The sequence below is a fragment of the Manis pentadactyla genome, chromosome 10 (genome assembly GCF_030020395.1).
Source record: "Manis pentadactyla isolate mManPen7 chromosome 10, mManPen7.hap1, whole genome shotgun sequence".
NCBI classification, from domain to species: domain Eukaryota; kingdom Metazoa; phylum Chordata; class Mammalia; order Pholidota; family Manidae; genus Manis; species Manis pentadactyla.
In genome coordinates this window covers 11,806,563-11,823,441 of record NC_080028.1, presented here as the reverse complement: position 1 = coordinate 11,823,441, position 16,879 = coordinate 11,806,563, and the positions used below count along the sequence as shown (strand labels likewise).

Genomic DNA, 16,879 nt, shown 5'->3' with positions numbered 1-16,879 from the left:
CTGAACTTCCCAAGGACTGGCCTGCTATCTGTTCTGGCCTTAGTGCTGAACCTGTGCTAATGGGGGCTGGCCAATGTCTGAGGAAGATGTTGCTCTTTCTGGACCCCTCACTGTCCCGGCCAAGGTCTCTAGACAGCTACTTGTTATAGACCTTGACTGTGCTTCAGAGAGAAGGGAGGGAAATATGCCACCCCAGAAGATGCCGGGTTGGTGTACTGATTATTTTGAATCAAAGCTACTTGAACAGTGCAAGGGCATGCTGACCCTCCTTTGTCCCCTGAAAGCAGGAAATAAAACCTCCCGTGTGCATGTTACCCTCCCTGTACCGGGAGGGTAGGTGGCATCCTTATCACCAGAGACAGGGGATTCAAGGCTGAGAAGGCTGTGCGAACAGACTTTGTATTGCCCAGTTTACCACCCCAAACCCAGACTTTTATCTTGTCAGTTTTTCACAAATTTGTTGATTCTTTGTCTAAAAGGTATAAAAGCTGCCTGCTTTGGTCACTTCTTGGAGTCCCATACTTTTGTGGGCTCCCATATATGAGAACTTAAATTTGTTTTTCTCCTGTTAATCTGTCTTGGATCAAGTTAATTATTAGACCAGTCAAAGAACCTAGAAGAGAGGAAAAGTTTTCCTCCCCTACCAGAGACAGACACACCTGGCCTCAAGTCCCGGGTGAGTTACATGACTGCAGGAGGGGAATTTAACCCTGCTAAGCCTTATGCATCAAATATGTAGCAACTGCCTGCTTTGCGCTGGGACTCTGGGCATAGGAAGGTAATTCATGGTCCAGGTCAGGGCTCTCGGGGCACAAGGAGCTCAGGGGAGGGCCCCATAAGGTGAGAGAAAGAACTTCAGGGAAGCCTGGGCTGAGTCTGCTTTACAGCTTTATTGAGATATAATTGACATACATGCTATATATTTAAAGTATACAATTTGATGAATTTTGACATACGGATACCTGTGAAACCATCTCCACAATCAAGATAATGAATTTATTCACTATTTCCAGAATGTTCTCATCATCCTTTGTTAACCCCCTCCTCACTAGGTAGCCACTGATCTGATTAGATTAGCTTGTGTTTTCTAAAATTGTGTATAATTTTGTATGAATATATACATTTACATAGAATTTTATATACATGATTAGACAGTAAGTATTCTTTTCTGTATGGCTACTTTTACTCAGCATAATTATTTCAAGATTCACTCAAGCTGATTGGATCAATGATTCATTCCTTTTTATTGCTGGGTATCCAGTGTATATTTATGCCACAATTTGTTTATGCATTCACCTGTTGATGGACATATTTGTCGTTCCCAGTTTGGGACTATTACAAATAAAGCCACTGTGAACATTCACATCCAAGTCTTTCTGGGAACATATGCTTCCATTTCTTCTGGATAAACCCCTAGTTTTGGAACAGCTAGTTTACACAGTAGGTGTTTGTTTAGCCTCTTCAGAAATTGTAAAACTGTCTTCCAAAGTGGTTGTACTATACAGGAGGAAAAAAACCTCTTTCCTCTACCCTCCTAGATTCTCCAGCTGGGGCCCTGGAAATTAAATTGATGAAAGACAAACAGAACAAGAGAGAGGCACAGTTTATGAATATGTGCAGCACACATTCACATGGGAGAAGCTCAGCAATGTAACAAACAGGGGTGGCTGGAACTGGAGCTTATAGCATCTTAACAAAGAGCATACATTTGTAGAGAAGTGACAAGACAAAGGAAAAGGGGTTGAGGTGTTTAGGGGCAGCAAGCTGCACAAGGGTAAATATATGGGGTAAATAAATGGAAGATAAGGGTTGATTTAGTTATGTCAGTTCCTCTGGCTGTCATCCCCGGTCTGATAAGTCTAGAGTTGTCTCAGGTGATTAAGAGTCTAAGTCCACTTTGGAGCAAATGGTGGGGAAAGCAGAGAGCTTTTATTGGCATTTGCATTTTCTCAATTGTCTTCAGTTCAAAATAACCCTTATGCCAAAGTGGTATATTTGGAGGTGAGACAGGGACCATGGGATTAGGCAGAGTAGGGTGAGGGCCTCAAGAGAAAAAGCAGAGCAAGATATTACAATCAGAACAATGTAGCAATGTGCAAAGAAGTCCCTATTGAAACTCTGTGATAAGCAGTACGCAAAGTCAGTCACACTAATTCTCTAGAGTAAAGACACCAGACTAGGAATGTAGACATCTTCAATGAGATCAGTTAAAGCTCAAAAGGCCAGCAGCAACTTGGCCTGGAATGTTTGAGTGTTCTGGAGATAAAGAGAAGTGTTTCAGCATAACCTGTGTCTTCACTGTATCAATTTAGATCAGACTTCACTGTATCAATTTAGATCATGACACTGTAAAATTTACCTTAGCCTGCTAAAAGGCCCACCTTATTTTAACTGTACCTATGTGCTGTATTTTCCCTCTCTGATCCTAACCAAGTAACCTGCAACCTCGGAAAAAGACTAATTTAGTAAACCAGCCCAACTATAAACAGCCCAAGAAGTTAAGAAGATTCTTAGCACACTTCAGCAAACAGGCAACAACCCAGCCCACCTTGGGGGCAGGGTAGGCAGTCTTGATGACGTGCTCCCGGAGGGAAACTGCTATCTTGAGAGAGAATCAGAGCAGGAAATTTCTTCTATTACTCAGCAAAATGAGCATTCTGGGACCACTCGACAAGTCTGCACCCCTAGCCCTTTACCCCATTCCTGAAAATCCTCAACCGCGCATAAAACCCCTAGTCAATGAGCCAGCCACAGACTCTCTTGTCCCCTCCTGGCATGAGTTGGGAGCTCTGTCCTCTCACTTAATCTCTAAATAAAAACCTGTACCTTGCTCTCCTACCTTGAGTGTTTGCGAAGCTCATTCTTTGGCTCAGTGAACAAGAACCCCGGCATCAGAGGTGGCATATTGTGACCCCCTACCACAGTAAGGAGAGTTCCAGTTACTTTGCATTCTCAACAGTAGGAATAGTCAGTTTTTTAAAAATTTTAGCCATTACAATAGCTGGGTAGGGGTATCTCATTATGGTTGGGATTTGCATTTCCCTAATTACGTATGAATTTGAACATCTCTTCACGTGCTTAGTAAGCAACCATATATCTTCTCTGGTGAATTGTCTGTTTCAACTTTTTGCCCATTTTTGAAAGTTCACTTATTTACTTTCTTATCATTGAATCATGAGAGTTCTTTACACATTCTAGAGAGAAGCCCTTTGTTTGGGTATATGTTGGCAAATATTTTCTCCTAGTGTCTGGTTTGCCTCTTATTTTTTGTAACAGTATCTTTTGAAGAGCAAAGGATTTTCATTTTGATAAAATACCATCGATTTTTTTTTCCTCTTGTGTTTTGTGTTTTTTGTATTGTATTTGAGAAATCCCTGCCCGATCGATCTAAGGTGACTGTGATTTTCCTTTATGATTTATTCTGTTTATGTTTTAGAGGTTTGGTTGGCGTTTTCACTGAGATGTATAATCCTTTTCTGGGCTGAGTCTCGAACAGCCTGGCAAAGGGGTGAACAGGGGCATTCTAGCAGGAGGGACCACTCAGGGGAAGGCCCAGTGGGAGGCAAACCTCCATGGCTGTGGGGGAGGGTAAGTAGTTCTGAGACTGGAACTTGTGGTGTGAGGGAGCAACTAGGGTAAGACCGGCCTCCTGGAGAGGTGGGCGGGCCCAAGCGCAGAGGGCCAGGTATGCGAGGCTGAAGAGCTTGCACTTCATCCTGGGAGCAGTGGGGGGGCTGCTGGGAGCTGCTGAGCGGAGGAGAGATGCAGTCACCTCAGCTGCCTTAGCTGTGAATCCCGGTGGCCCGCCTTCTTCTCTTTCTTATTCTGTTTTGTCTCCCTGGCCCTCTCATGACGCTCATGATAAGCCCCCTGAATTAAATGTTAACATTTCCTGGCGATTGTTTGTTCTACTGCTTTGGGGAGCTCTTTTATGAGCATTAAAAAGCAAACTTCAGCTGAGTAGACTGAAAGATCAAACTGATTCTATAAGCAGGCAGCACCCCGTCCTGCAGACAGAAGGGAGCTCCTTAGGGCTATACAGAATGGAAGGCAGGTCCAAAAAAAAAAGGGGGACTTTTTCAGGCAAGGTCACCTTCCTTTGGGGGACAGCAGCATCACCTCAGACAGATCACCGCACTAGTGCTGACCAGGTAGCTCCAGAACCAGTGAAAGGTCCTGTTCCTGGGAGAGGCTGAAACTGCAGTTTGGTTAGACGCTAAGTGTTGGCTTGCTGATGTGGAGTTTAGCTCAAGTGACTCTATCTGGGGCCCGCTATGTCTTTTTTTTTTTAACATTAGGTCTGTTGTGGAGTTTCAGCCTCGTTAATAGGGTTGCTTGCAACCCAGAAAGCGTCAGTGTTTTGCAGTCCCATCTGAGGGTGTTTTTAATGATTTGGGCTTGTGTGCCTGGCTGAGGAGGACTGTGCTCCACTGAGGCTTCTGTGGAGGGGGAGAAATTTCCTCTACCCCTCCAGGTTCTTCCAGCTGGTCTAAGAATCAACTTGATGTGAGACAGATTAACAGGAGAAAAAAACCCAAGTTGAATCCCATACACAGGGGAAACCACAGACACAGGTTCCAAAGACAGTCCAGGAGAATGAGGTCTGTCTGTCATCCTGAACCAAGAAGGGGGTAGGGGTCTGAGTCTTCAAAGGGAAAGGGAAGCAATTCCCAGGAATATGAAAAGAGTAAATGTTTGATACACTCAATACGTAATAGGCCACACAGAAACTCGAGAGGGCCCAAACAGGAATTTTAATAGGCTTAGCCACATCCCTCCCAGCCTACCACCCCTAGCTGACATTATAAAATACCTTCTATGGTGAGAGCTCGCCTCCTAGAGCAGCTCCTCTATCTAAATTCTTTTTTTGCAGTTGTGGGATGGGGGGGTGAAAGTTTCTTTCTGAGTCTTTTGGGCCTTGGTGGTTTTCAGCTTAAAATAATCTACGTGAGACAGTGGCACATCTTGGGGCAGCCTGCCCTTGGTCCCTACACTGCACAATACCACTGCACACTCCCCCGCACCAGCCTCTGCTGGGTCAAGGGCATGTCCTCGGGTCTGTGTGGCGCATGGGCGCAGTCGGGACACCTTGTGTCAGCTTGTTTGCTTGGGATGTCCCCTAGTTGATCCCTGAACCCCAAACTCCCAAACATCATCCAGCTGACACCCGAAGACACCCCCTGGGCTCCCTCGGCCTCAGCCAGTGCCCCGCCTCTGTTTTTCACTATTAGAACCTTGGGAGCCACAGCCCAGGCCCTTCCCTGCAGTGCGAACCACTTCTGCTTTCCAGGCAGGCAGAGGAGGTGCCCGCGGAGTGCTGAGTTGAGATTTTCACCTTCCCGTGGTGCAGCTGCATTTTTGCTGTGTCACTGTTGGGAGGGGGACTCGGAAACTTGAGGAAGGCGGAATTCGCTGAGTCACCAGCTGCTTCCTCTGATACCTCTGACTGGTCCGGTGAAAGGGCAGCTTTCACAGCAAGCAGAAGGAAGTGAAACTTCTAGAAAAGGCCAGAAGCCCCTTTACAGAGCTCTAAGTCTTTGCATGTTTTTCGTGCCATACATCTCAAAATGTATTTGTCCAAGACTGAGCAGCTCAGCTTCCCCCCGTTGCAGTGAACTGTCAATTGCATTTTCCCAGTTGGTGGAATCAAAGACTTTGGAGTTGACCCTGACTGCTTTTCTTTCTCACATCCCATTTCCTACTTGAAATTCTCGATGGATCTGCCTTTAAAATATGGATGTCCTAGGTCCCTTCTCACCCTGCTTGTCCAAGTCACCATCCATTTCCCCAGATTACTGGTCCCTTCCAGCTGCTCAAGCATTTGACTCTGAAAGGAAAACCCAGAGAAGAGGGTGGTAGGTTCTTCCGCAGAATAAAGCTTTAATGGGAGATGGCAGAGGGGGGTGTATTCCTTTCCTACCAGCTGTTGTAACAAACATCACAAACACAGTAGCCTAAAACAACACAAATTTATTCTCTGGAGAGCTAGAGGCTGGAAGTCCTACAATGGGCCAGCAGGGCTGTGCTCTGGAGTTCTAGGGGAGAACCTACTTCCTCACCTTTTCCAGCTCTGGAGGCTACCCGCTCTCCTCGGCCTGTGAACTCTAGGGACCAAGGGCAGGCCGCCCCAAGATGTGCCACTGTGACGTGCAGATTATTTTGAGCTGAAAACCACCAAGGCCCAAAAGACTCAGAAAGGAACACCGACCTCCCCCACACCCATCTCCCCCAATGCCAGCTGCGTAAAAAGAATTTAGATGGAGGTACTGCTCCAGGAGGAGAGCTCTCACCACAGAAGCTGTATTATAATGTCAACTGGCTGGGGGAGCCTGGGAGGAATGTGATGAAGTCTGTGACAATTCCTCTTTGTGTCCCCTCATTGTTTCTGGGTGGCCCATCAAGTATTTTATCAAACATTTACTCTTTTCATATTCTTGGGAAATTGCTTCCCTTTTCCTTTGAAGTCTCAGATCCCTATCCCTTCTCCTTGGTTCACAATGACACACACACACACACACACACACACACACACACACACACACACACACACACCTCATTCTCCCTGTCTTGGAACCTCATCTGTGGCTTCCCCTAGTATGTAATTGACCTTGGTTTTTTTTCCTCCTGTTACACATCAATTTGTTCTTAGACCAGCTAGAAGAACCTTGAAGGGTAGAGGAAATTTCTTCCCCAACAGGCCCCGAACTCCATCTTCAAAGCCAGCAGCACAGCACCCTTCCATCTGTCTGTCTGTCTGCTTTGCTCATCATCCCACTTTCTGCATCTGCAGCCCTCCAGCCACCCGCGTAAAAGGACTGCCATGATCACATTAGGCCCACAAGGATCATCTCGCCATCTCAGCCTTCACTGCATCCCATCTGCCTTTTTGCCATGTGAAGTAAGATATGCACAGGTTTGGGGATTAGGAGGTGGGCATCCTTGGGGATTGTTATTCAGCCCACAGCAAGAGAGAGACTGCCATTTGGATCATTGCTGTTGCTTGCAGACAGGGAAGGGGGACATCAGGAAGCTGAATCAGCTCCCGGAAGGGCCACACGCTCAACTGGGACTGAAGAGAAAACCAGAGCAGTGCTGACCTGACCTCCTTGCCCTTGGCTGGTCTGTATGTGGGGTCCGTTCTACCCACTGTGGGGGCTCCCAGGGAAGCGGCTGAAATAAGGAGCAAGCCAGACTGGGAACTTGGCAACTTACTCCCCTCTTGTGGCCTTTGCTTCCCCATTGTTAAATATGAAAGGGGTCACATCACATGAGCATTACTTTCTGCGGTTCCTGAATTGACAGGCTCTGGAACACTTTCAGACCTTCATACCCTTATCCCCTACGCTGCTGGAGGACAGCGTGGTCCCTTTGGGAGAGGGCATGTGGTGTGGGGATCAGGAGCATGGGCTCTGGCTTCAGAGCGCCATGGCATGAATCCTGGCTCTGCCATCACTAGCTGTGTGACTTGGGAAAATGACTTAACCCTTCTGTGCCTTAATGTTTCTGTGGACAAAATGGAGATGAAAATGACAATACCTTGCAGGGCTGTTGTCAGGATTAAATGAAACCCTGTACGCAAGGCCTCTGCACATAGTAAATGCTCAGTAGAAGTTGGCAATTCATAATTGTAGCTTGATTCCAGCCCTTCCTGGCAGCCAGCAAAATTATCATGTTCACCAGAAGGACATCTTGTGGCAGCCATTCATTCATTCATTACTGATTGTCTGCTACCTGTCAGGCTCTGTTCCAGACTCTGGAGATTTTCAGAACACAGCAGACAAGGTCCCTGCCCCCTCCGCTCCACCCCAGCGGAGTTCACATTTTAATGAGGGCATCTGTTTCTGTGAGTCCTCATTTCTGAAAAGTTCTTGGCAACTCTTTTTGAAATCTTCTAGCAGCTACAGTTCTAGTTCTGACCTCTCTGAGTCTTGTGGACCAGCAGATGACATCCTCTGTAGGTCGCTTTTCCAAAACAACCTTGGAGGTGCCTTCTGGGCTATAGTGTGAATAATAACCCTGTTCCTGGCTTGTCTTACCCTCTGTGTATTCTGGCAGATGCCACCCCACCTTGAAGTTTTGAAAAGTTCATGCCAGATGTGGGTTCTTACCCGTATCTTAACCTCCCTGCCTCAGTTTCCTCATTTGTAAAATGGGGATAATAACAGCATCAACCTTACTGAGTTATTATGAAGATTAAATGCAAATACATGTAAGTGTTTATCTGGCACACAGTGAGTGCTCAGTGAATATTAGCTATTGGTATTATCACTGTTCATAGAAGTGGAAGGTGATTATATAGCTTATATCAAGGGCTAAACTCCTTGGCATGGCACTTCTATCTAGAAGGCTCAGCAACCCCCAGCTCAGTGGATTGACTTGGTGACTGACACTCAAGTAAGTGGCCTTTGAAGAGGATGGATCATGGGCCAGGACTGACCTCAGACTGGAAGCACCCACTGCTCACCTGTACCTGTCCAGGGCTCCCTGACTGTCTCCAAGCACTGGAGACTCCCCAGTGTGCATCGTGGAAGGGACTGCAGGGCTCAGCCACCACAGTCCCCGAGCTGGGGACTCCATGCTTGACGGGCCGCCCTTTAGCCCTTACCAGCATTCCTTCAGAAGCAGAGCACTTGTGACCTTCATTTCCAAACAACATACTTGCAATGAACCGAAGTCACCTTTTTCCTGTGTTTTACTTTTGTTTTTAACTTAGAATCCAGAATCGTGGCATCGGGAGGAGACGTCAGGAGTCACCTAGTCCGTTTCTTTCATCATCTGGGCTCACCCAGTGACCTACTTCCCTCCCCTCTCAAGCGATCGATCTCATGCACAGTTCATTCAACAGCTGGTCAGAAAGGGTCAGAAAGAGGCCGGTCCTGGCACTGAGGGTAGAGATGAACCAGACCTGCAAGCCCTGGAAGAGTGCCCTCTGCATGCAAGCAGGCACGGAGTTTTGTATGAGAAGAGAGGCTGGAGAAGGCAGGTGGAGACTTAGACTCGCTCGGGTTTGGGTCCCAGTTTCCTGCTTTATGTGTGTGACTTTGAGCACACCCTTCATTCCCCTGAGCCTCAGTTTCCCCCTCTGTACAATGGTAACGCAGTACCCTACAGGATCCTTGCAGGGATGAACAATGAAAACAGTACAGTCTCTAGCACTTAGTAGGTAATTAAAAAAAAAAAAACAGGCTCTAAAATGTACATTTAAAGGATGTGTGAGGAGGCAGGCTGTCAGGCTGAGGGTCCAGGAGGAGGTGACATTCAGGGAGCAGGCTCCCAGCGCAGGGTCTGGGGTTGGTAGTTCGCTGGCGTGGCCCACCAGCCTCCTGCTCTGAGAAACCGCCGAGCAGCGGCGTACTCAAACCCACCGCACCTCTGAAAGGGGCAAAATCACGCAGCTGCTTAGATTTCCAGAAGTTTTTTTTTCCTTTGGAAGACTTTGTTTTCCAGGGGTCATATGACCGCTCCTTCCTCCCGCCCCCGCCCCCGCGGGCTGCGCGGGCGGGGCGCGGGTGTTGCAACGTCGCGCCGGGGAGTGAGGATCAGCTGCGGGCGGCCACGTGACCCTGCTCGGGGATAAATGGACTGAGCGGCCCGGCTCGGCAGCCGCTCTACCGCAGGCCCGTGGTCCCCCGAGACTGACAGCCCGCTCCGGAGCCCGCACCGACAGCCGCCGGCCGCACGGAGCGCCCGCAACCCGACAGGCAAGCACGGGGCGCGGGGGCGCGGGGCGCTCGGGGCGGCCTGCCTTCCGGCCGGACTCTCCCAGGACCGGGCCGGGAAGCGGCAGCGCGGGACGGCCAGTCCCTCGGTCTTTGGGACATAAGGAGCTGGGTCCCAGCACTGTCTGGTGGGACAGAGGGCTGAAGGGTGACTTCCATGCTTGGCTCCCTGGCACAGAGTGGGTGACCACATGGGAAGACCGCGGTGGTATCTGACTTTTTTGGGGGGCGCATTGGACTTTTGAGTGTGCTGGGAGGTGCTCTCTGCTTAATCGAGGATCCGTGCGACTGCCGCAGCCTGGGTTAGAGAGCCTGGGTCTCCCACCAGAGCCCCCTCTTGTCCGTGTCCACCTCCCACTAGCTGCCGAGCACCTGAGCAGGACATCAGGGTTGCTGTGCTGTCCCATTTTACAGATGAGGGAGGCAGCGAGCCTAGGTCCCCGGGCAGGTCGGTGTCAGAACTGGGGTTTGAACTTTTTGGTCTGTCCACCTCCAAGTCTGGCGCCTTCCCTTTTCCCAACTTGATCAGCATGTACAGGGCAGGGGCATGATATTTCTGGAAGGCTTGCTGGAGAGAAAGGAGAAACCACAATTCTGTGGGAGGTAAATATGAACAGTAAGGCAGAAATACTCCCAGAAGGGACTTAGCGAGTAAAAGAGTTTGGTGGGCTTCTTAACCTGAACAGTTTTACGATGAGCGGAATGTTATGACGGGTTGTGAGAGGTGTGTCTGAAACGTCAACAAAATGTGTGAATTAAACCTGGGGTGTAAAAGCCAATCAGAGCAGTTCTGATGTTGAGTATGAAGTTTCACACTGCCCACAGCGGCTGCTTCCAGGGTGCTCCCATCTCCCCTCCACTGAGAATAACTGGTACCAGGATCTCCCCACTTGTTTTTACACCTGAAGAGTGCTGATGGGGTTGCATCTTAAGGCTTGGGAACGTGGCCTGTGTATTAGATGGGAGGTGGGACTTAGTGTCTGGAGAGGAGCCTGACAAAGGGAAATCCCTTGAGGGCCTGCAGACAGGTGGATGGCCCCCTCCGAAGCTAAGTGTTGAGATGACTCCTGCTCAAAGCCACCCTTTTGCTCACCGTCCCTCTCTTCTTTCTGCAGCATGACCCTGGATTTGTCAGAGGCCCTGAAGGAGGCCACCAAGGAGGTGCACACCCAGGCAGAGAATGCTGAGTTCATGAGGAACTTTCAGAAGGGCCAGGTCACCCGAAAAGGCTTTAAGGTATGTGGGACCAGCCCCGGCGGAGGACTGGAATGCCTGCCCAAGGCTGCGGGACAGTGCTTTAAATGGGGACTGGGACCAGGGATGCTGAGAACAGATGGGCATGTCCAGGGGAATTATTACAGATGATGGCATCGAGGATCAGAGAGGGGAGGTGACTTACCCATGGTCACCCAGCAAATCCAGAGCCTGCTATTTAGTGTTGTGGAGGGTCTGGGGCAGTAGCACCATCTACTGAGCATCTGTGCCCTGATTGGCATTTTACACATTTGATTTGTAGTCTGTACTTGAGCCCTGATGGGGAAGATGAGGAAGGGAGGGCTCAGAGAGGTTAAGTAACTAATAGAAGGTCACACAGTCAGTAAGTCAATGGGAAAGGCTGGTGTCATTTCAGAGCTTGTCCTTCTGACCTAACTCTGGCCTCTGAAGGCAAGGGGTAGCAGGGGTTCGAGCTGTAACTGACCCATTTCCTAACAGTATGTTTGTGGGCATCTTGTCTGACTTCCTTAAGGCACCCTTTCCTCATCTGTGAGGTGTTTGATAGGGTTTTCTTAAGCACCCACTTTGTAGGCACTCATTGTGTTATTTCCAAGTACGGTTGTGAAACTCAATGTAGACGAAAGGAAAGCATTTGATAAAAACAGAGAAGTGCTGGGTGTTAAGGAGTGTGAGGAAAGACACGTTCAGGTTGAATGGAGGGTGTTGGAGTTGGGGGAGCCGTATCTCACTGCTCCTGACACCTTTCTTTGAAATCTGGACCCTCCCCCACTTCTAGCCTAAGTGATGCTTCCCTGAGCTGTAATAGCTCAGTTCCTGGGGCTGGGGCCTTTGGCTGTGTCCCGTGGGTGCTGGGTATAGCCTTTGTTCCCTCTTCTGCATCCTCCTCCCTCCTTCAAAAAGGTGACGTCCACCCAGTTGCTATCATGTGGCTGGACGCAGCAGGAGCAGGGAGATGACTGCTGGGAAATCCCATCCCCAGCCACCAAGATTCTGGATCTTGCCTCTAAGCCACTAAGGTCAAGGTGGGCACAAAGATCCGTGAGAGAACCCAGCGCTCACTGGGGTTATGCAGATGGAGGTGGCATTTATCTCTGCGGGCTCCGATTGAATGTCCAGCGCTTCACCTGTGTCGTCCTGCTTGGCCCTCACATCAGCTTCCTTTAGTACGTGGTCAGATTGTCCCCTTTTGCAGGGGAGAGAATGAAGGCTTCCTTGCATTGAGTCACTCAGACCTCAGATTGCTCGGAGAGGGTGAGTGGCTTACTCATAGTCACACAGCTGAGGACTGGCTAAGCCAAGGTTAGAACCAGGTCAGCTATTTTATACCAGGCTGCCTGGCTCTGCCCTTTTGAGAAATGGTGCTGGTAGGAAGGTTTATGGTTCAGAAGTAACTTGGAAATCATCTGAACTTTGTCCTTCTTCCAGCTCAAACTGGAGTATTAGTGTGTAAAAGGAGCTCCCCAAGCCAAGGTGTACTGGGCCTGTCCCCCAAGTACAGCATGCAGAGGTGATGGTGTTCAGAGGGGGCCCCTGGCAAGGAGAATCAGGCCCTGCAGGTGGTCACTCCCAGGTCAAAGGCCAGAGGTGCCAGCATCTGCACATTCCTTCAGGGGCCCCCTTGCTCCTGAGCCAGGACTGCCGCTCAGCAGTGCCAGGCCTGGCTCCCATTTCATTTCTTACTAGCTGTGTGACCTCAACAACCCACACCCTCTCAGAGCCTGTTTCCTTTTCTGTAAGATGGGGATAGCAACTCCTTTAGATTTTTATAAGGATGAAGTTAGGACATGTGTTTTATTCAGTGGGACGAAAGGGTTTTAGGTTCAGAAGTGCATTATCAGATTTTTCTTGCGTGGCATTCCCTCTGGCTGCCATGTGCAGGGGACTGGGGGCCGGCGGGGGGTAGGATCCCAGCCCAGGGAGGTAAAGAGGGTCTCACCAAGGTGGTGGTGATGGGGCTGGATGGGGGTTCTCATACTCGGCTGTCTGTCTGACCCACTGGCTCCGGTTCCAGCTGGTGATGGCCTCCCTCTACCACATCTACGTGGCCCTGGAGGAGGAGATCGAGCGCAACAAGGAGAACCCGGTCTATGCCCCGCTCTACTTCCCGGAGGAGCTGCACCGCAGGGCTGTCCTGGAGCAGGACATGGCCTTCTGGTATGGACCCCGCTGGCAGCAGACCATCCCCTACACGCAGGCCACGAGGCGCTATGTGCAGCGACTCCAAGAGGTGGGGCGCATGCAGCCCGAGCTGCTGGTGGCGCACGCCTACACCCGCTACCTCGGTGACCTGTCTGGGGGCCAGGTCCTCAAGAAGATTGCTCAGAAGGCCCTAGACCTGCCCAGCTCTGGCGAGGGTGTGGCCTTCTTCACCTTCCCCAACATTGCCAGCGCCACCAAGTTCAAGCAGCTCTACCGCGCCCGCATGAACTCCCTGGAGATGACCCCTGAGGTCAGGCAGCGGGTAATCGAAGAGGCCAAGACGGCATTCCTGCTCAACATTCAGGTGAGGGTCTGCCACCCAGGGTGGGCGAATCTCCCCAGGGCACTTCCAAGGGGCTTTTCTCTTACAGTCGGGGAGCAGGCTACGGATCCTGGTTAAAACCACGTTCCAGTTCTGCCACTTACTGGCTGGGTGATCTGGGGCTCATCCCTTAGTCACTCTGTACCTCAGTTTCTCCATCTGTAAAATGGGATATGCTCCCGCCTACCTTTTAGAGTTGTGAGGGTTGAATTTCTACCAGTAAAGTCCTGATTAGCAGGGCCTGGCACAGGGCCAGCACCTAAGGTCAGCTACGGCTCCTCCAGGCGGGAGGGCCCCTGTTGCGGCACTCTGACGACGCCGTGTCAAAGCTTAAACTAGCCTCAGCTGGGGCCTGTGCCTTCTCTCACTGACACTGGCTTGTTCCTCTGTCCTTCAGCTGTTTGAGGAGGTGCAGGAGCTGCTGACTCACGACGCCGAGGACCAGACTCCCTCACAGGCCCCAGGGCTTCGCCAGTGGGCCGCCAGCAGGACGCAAGGTGAGGCCCTCCAGGCGGGCTCCACTGGAGGACCACGTGGCCCAGCTGTCTGTCTCCAGTGTCGCTTGACTCTTCTGTCTCCCGAATGTCTTAAATGACAAGGAGGGTGTAGAGTGCTGGCGAAAGGGAGGAGGAGCCAGCCTTTTTGTGTGTGACCTCTCCACACCTCATCAGCTCTAAAACCAAGGGTGGTGGACGTGGTGCTCACTGGCTCAGAGGGGAAGATTTGCACACAAAGCGCCCTCAGAAGTCATGGGAAAAGCCCACCGTCCCCTCCCCCCGTCTTAATGCGGGTTCCTTTTTAGTTCCTGAGTAGAGACCCCCTGACATGGAGCGGGGAGTCCAAGACCGCTTCTAGCTATTGACCCTGCCTATGGGATGCTAGGAAGATATGTGGCCTCTGGGTCTTATTGCATGTGCATCCCTCCATGTGGGCCTTAGAGCTATAAGGGCTGTGGCTATGCAGAGAGAATATCTAGGAAACTTCCAGAAGGACCAAAGTGCTCCACAAAATGTACCCTCATGGAGCCTGACACCCATGGGTGGGAGTGTGGCTTTGGGAGTGGGAGAGAACAGAGAGGCCACCTGCCTGTCATGTTACTTTGGCTTTTGCTCCTAGAGCCACCTTAACCCCTAACCCACCTGTGGCTTTCCCACTTGTGCCCAGACCACATGGCCCCCTCCTGGCAGGACTGTGCCTGGGAATGTTGGAACACGGCCAGTCCTGATAGGATCGCCACCTGGTAGTGAGGGGTCTTCACCCTAATGCAGCTCTTGTCAAAGCGTGGTCTCCTGGAGCGTCCCTGGGGGCATGCCTAGCAATGCGGGCTGGCTGAAAGTGGAGGAATGGACAGCTTGGAGAAGCAGTAAGCTCCCTGTCTTTGGAAGTATTCAGACAGTAGCCAGAGGGCTACCTGCCTGTGCTCTGACAGTATCCCAGCATTGAGCGGGGACAGTCTTAGAGAGGCTGGGGCCCTGTGCTGCATTTTCCTGTGACATCAGATATCCACCTCTGTCCACCTGTTGTTGCCATTGCTCCCCTTTCTCTTTCAGACTCTGCTCCCACAGAGACTCCCAGAGGGAAGGCCCAGCTCAGCATCCTGCCCCAGGCTCCGCTTCTCCGATGGGTCCTTACACTCAGCTTTCTGGTGGCAACGGTTGCTGTGGGGCTTTATGCCATGTGAACGCAAGCGTGCTGGCTCGTGGGGGCCGTGAACTCTGTCCGAAGGAGCCCTCTTTCCGGAGAGGGAAAATCTCCTGGCTGCTTTCCTTACTTACCTTGGGCACGGAAGGTTGTCAGGGCCCCTGCCCTCTACCTGTGTCCCTCTCTGGAAAGGAAGGTTTTTGTGGCATCTTCCCCAAACGCACATCAGCCCATGACCTGAACTTCAAAGCAGGGCAAGGATACCTTCCTGGCCCCTAAACATCCTGCGTTCCTGCAGCAGAGCCTGGGAGACATGGCCAGGAGCAGCAGCTCTCCTGCACCTCAGCTGCCCTGGGTTCACGGTCTCCGTGTTGACATGACTGCCTTCCCTGTGGGCCATGGCGATTTTTAATATAAATGTGCAAAGATGTTGTGTCTTTGGTCTGTCTTGTTTTTGTTAGAGCCACTCTCTGACCCTGGCTCAGCTTGAACTGTTTTTATAGCAGGGTTGGGGGAATTTTGGGGGGAGGGGGAGGGGGGGAGGTGTTTAACAGCACTGTGGCCTTGGTTGCTAACTTTTGTGTGAAATAATAAACTGTATTGCCTGATAGTAACTCACAGTGTTTTCTTGGGCTCACCACCCTGGGGGAGGTGACCTTTATCAGCTGTTTCCTGAATCCCTGGTGGGGAGAAGGGGTGATGGTTTTGGACGTTGTGCTCTGGTGTGACAATGTAGGGGGTGAACTTTAAGCAGTCGGTGGGCACATCTTTGTGTTGAACCCTGTTTAAAGCAAGATGGCTCTTCTGAGGCTGAAACAAACAGACCCTGAGAGAGAATTTATGGATTTGGTACAGTGAATCTCAGAGCCTGGAGTGAGACCTAGGTCCAAATCCCTGCTGCTGAGCTTTGAGGCTCTGCCTCCGGGGTTAGTTACTAACTGATCTGGGGCTCAGTTCTGTCACCTTTTTAATGAATACACTGAGACCTACCACCTGCCTGTCCTGAGAAGCAAGTCAGATGCATGTAAAATGCCAACATCATACAACAATAGCTCCTATTATGAAATGAGGAACATAAGTGTTTTGTGGGGTTTTTGTCTGTGAGTTTTGTGCTGTGAGTCACCACCTACATCGTCTCACTGAATTCTCATAGCAACCCTGTGAGGGGTGTTACCAGGGGTCAGGAAGGATTTAAACCAGGTCTGTCCAGCTCTTAGAACCCAAGCAAGCCTCTACCACTGTCCTAAATCATGAAAGCCATTGAAATATTACATATGCAGCCTTCCCACCTGGCTAGTGGAAACCCCTCACTGAAGGAGTAGTGGGAGAGCAGGGGACAAAGAATTTCCTTGTACCACTAGTATGGGGGGCCTGGGAGTCAGGAGACCTGTGTCTCCATTCCTGGCTTTGTCACGAAGTATGGAACCTCGGACAAGTCATTTCAAGTCTCATTTTGTTTGCTGGCAAAATGAGAACAATACGCCTACCTCCCGCAGCTGGTGGAGAGGCCAGTGGTGTCCAAACTCCATCCGTGGAAGCAGCATTAGAATTTCCTGGGAATCCTGGGCCCCACCCGGACAGGTTCTGATTCTGGGGCCCCGGGACAGGACTCTAGACTCCCGTTGATGAAAAGCTCCCTGGGAAATTCCAAAGTGCAACCAGAGCTACTTTTGGTGAGTTACGTAGGCATTCAGATAGCAGCTATAGCTTTTCCCACGCTGGGCTGTTCCATTTTCTGTGAATGGAGCATGGACCCTCATTG

The 16,879-nt window shown here is 50.5% G+C and overlaps 1 protein-coding gene across 1 annotated transcript; it reads left to right on the top strand.

The window, feature by feature from the left end:
- Positions 1-9,554: 9,554 nt before the first annotated feature.
- Positions 9,555-15,584, top strand: HMOX1 (heme oxygenase 1). The gene is made up of 5 exons (XM_036891387.2): positions 9,555-9,701; positions 10,835-10,955; positions 12,967-13,458; positions 13,874-13,973; positions 15,027-15,584. Exons 2-5 carry the CDS (start codon positions 10,836-10,838, stop codon positions 15,155-15,157), a joined length of 843 nt encoding a protein of 280 aa, XP_036747282.2. The 5' UTR covers positions 9,555-9,701; position 10,835; the 3' UTR covers positions 15,158-15,584.
- Positions 15,585-16,879: the final 1,295 nt, after the last annotated feature.

Excerpts from the sequence above, each read along its gene's own strand:
- HMOX1 (XM_036891387.2), top strand. The coding sequence starts at position 10,836 with ATGACCCTGGATTTGTCAGAGGCCCTGAAGGAGGCCACCAAGGAGGTG. Across the intron at positions 13,459-13,873 it reads CATTCCTGCTCAACATTCAG|CTGTTTGAGGAGGTGCAGGA; the intron begins GTGAGGGTCTGC and ends TCTGTCCTTCAG. Across the intron at positions 13,974-15,026 it reads GGCCGCCAGCAGGACGCAAG|ACTCTGCTCCCACAGAGACT; the intron begins GTGAGGCCCTCC and ends TTTCTCTTTCAG.